Source organism: Penaeus monodon, chromosome 15 (genome assembly GCF_015228065.2).
Source record: "Penaeus monodon isolate SGIC_2016 chromosome 15, NSTDA_Pmon_1, whole genome shotgun sequence".
In the NCBI taxonomy this organism is placed as follows: Eukaryota; Metazoa; Arthropoda; class Malacostraca; order Decapoda; family Penaeidae; genus Penaeus; species Penaeus monodon.
Window position 1 is genome coordinate 25,623,604 of NC_051400.1, and position 294 is coordinate 25,623,897.

A 294-nucleotide genomic window follows, 5' to 3' on the forward strand; every position below is an offset into this window, starting at 1 on the left:
GGGAATATTGTAACTCCCAGTATCATTTAGACATCCATTAAAGAACATGGCTAAAACAATTTTGAATTCCATGCAGATGACCAAAGACTGTGTGAACCTGCAGTGGTTATCCATGGCCCAGTGCTCATGGGTGAATGACGCATCACTTATGAAGATATTCAGAACAAACCCTCGTCTCAGATATGTTAATCTGAGTGGTTGCAGTTCCCTTTCTGGGGCTGCCTTGCAGGTTTGTGTCATTAAAGAGCATTTTCTGTATTTTGTTTTTGTATCTGATTCCACAGCAGTATTTTA

At 40.1% G+C, this 294-nt stretch overlaps 1 protein-coding gene across 1 annotated transcript in view; it reads left to right on the forward strand.

Annotated features, from left to right (window-relative positions):
* Window positions 1-294, forward strand: part of LOC119581853 (F-box/LRR-repeat protein 15-like) — a gene marked incomplete in the record, with an annotated part of 6,470 nt that overhangs the window by 4,029 nt on the left and 2,147 nt on the right. The window contains 1 exon segment of the mRNA XM_037929995.1: window positions 77-229. Within this exon segment, the coding sequence (XP_037785923.1) occupies window positions 77-229 (153 nt within the window).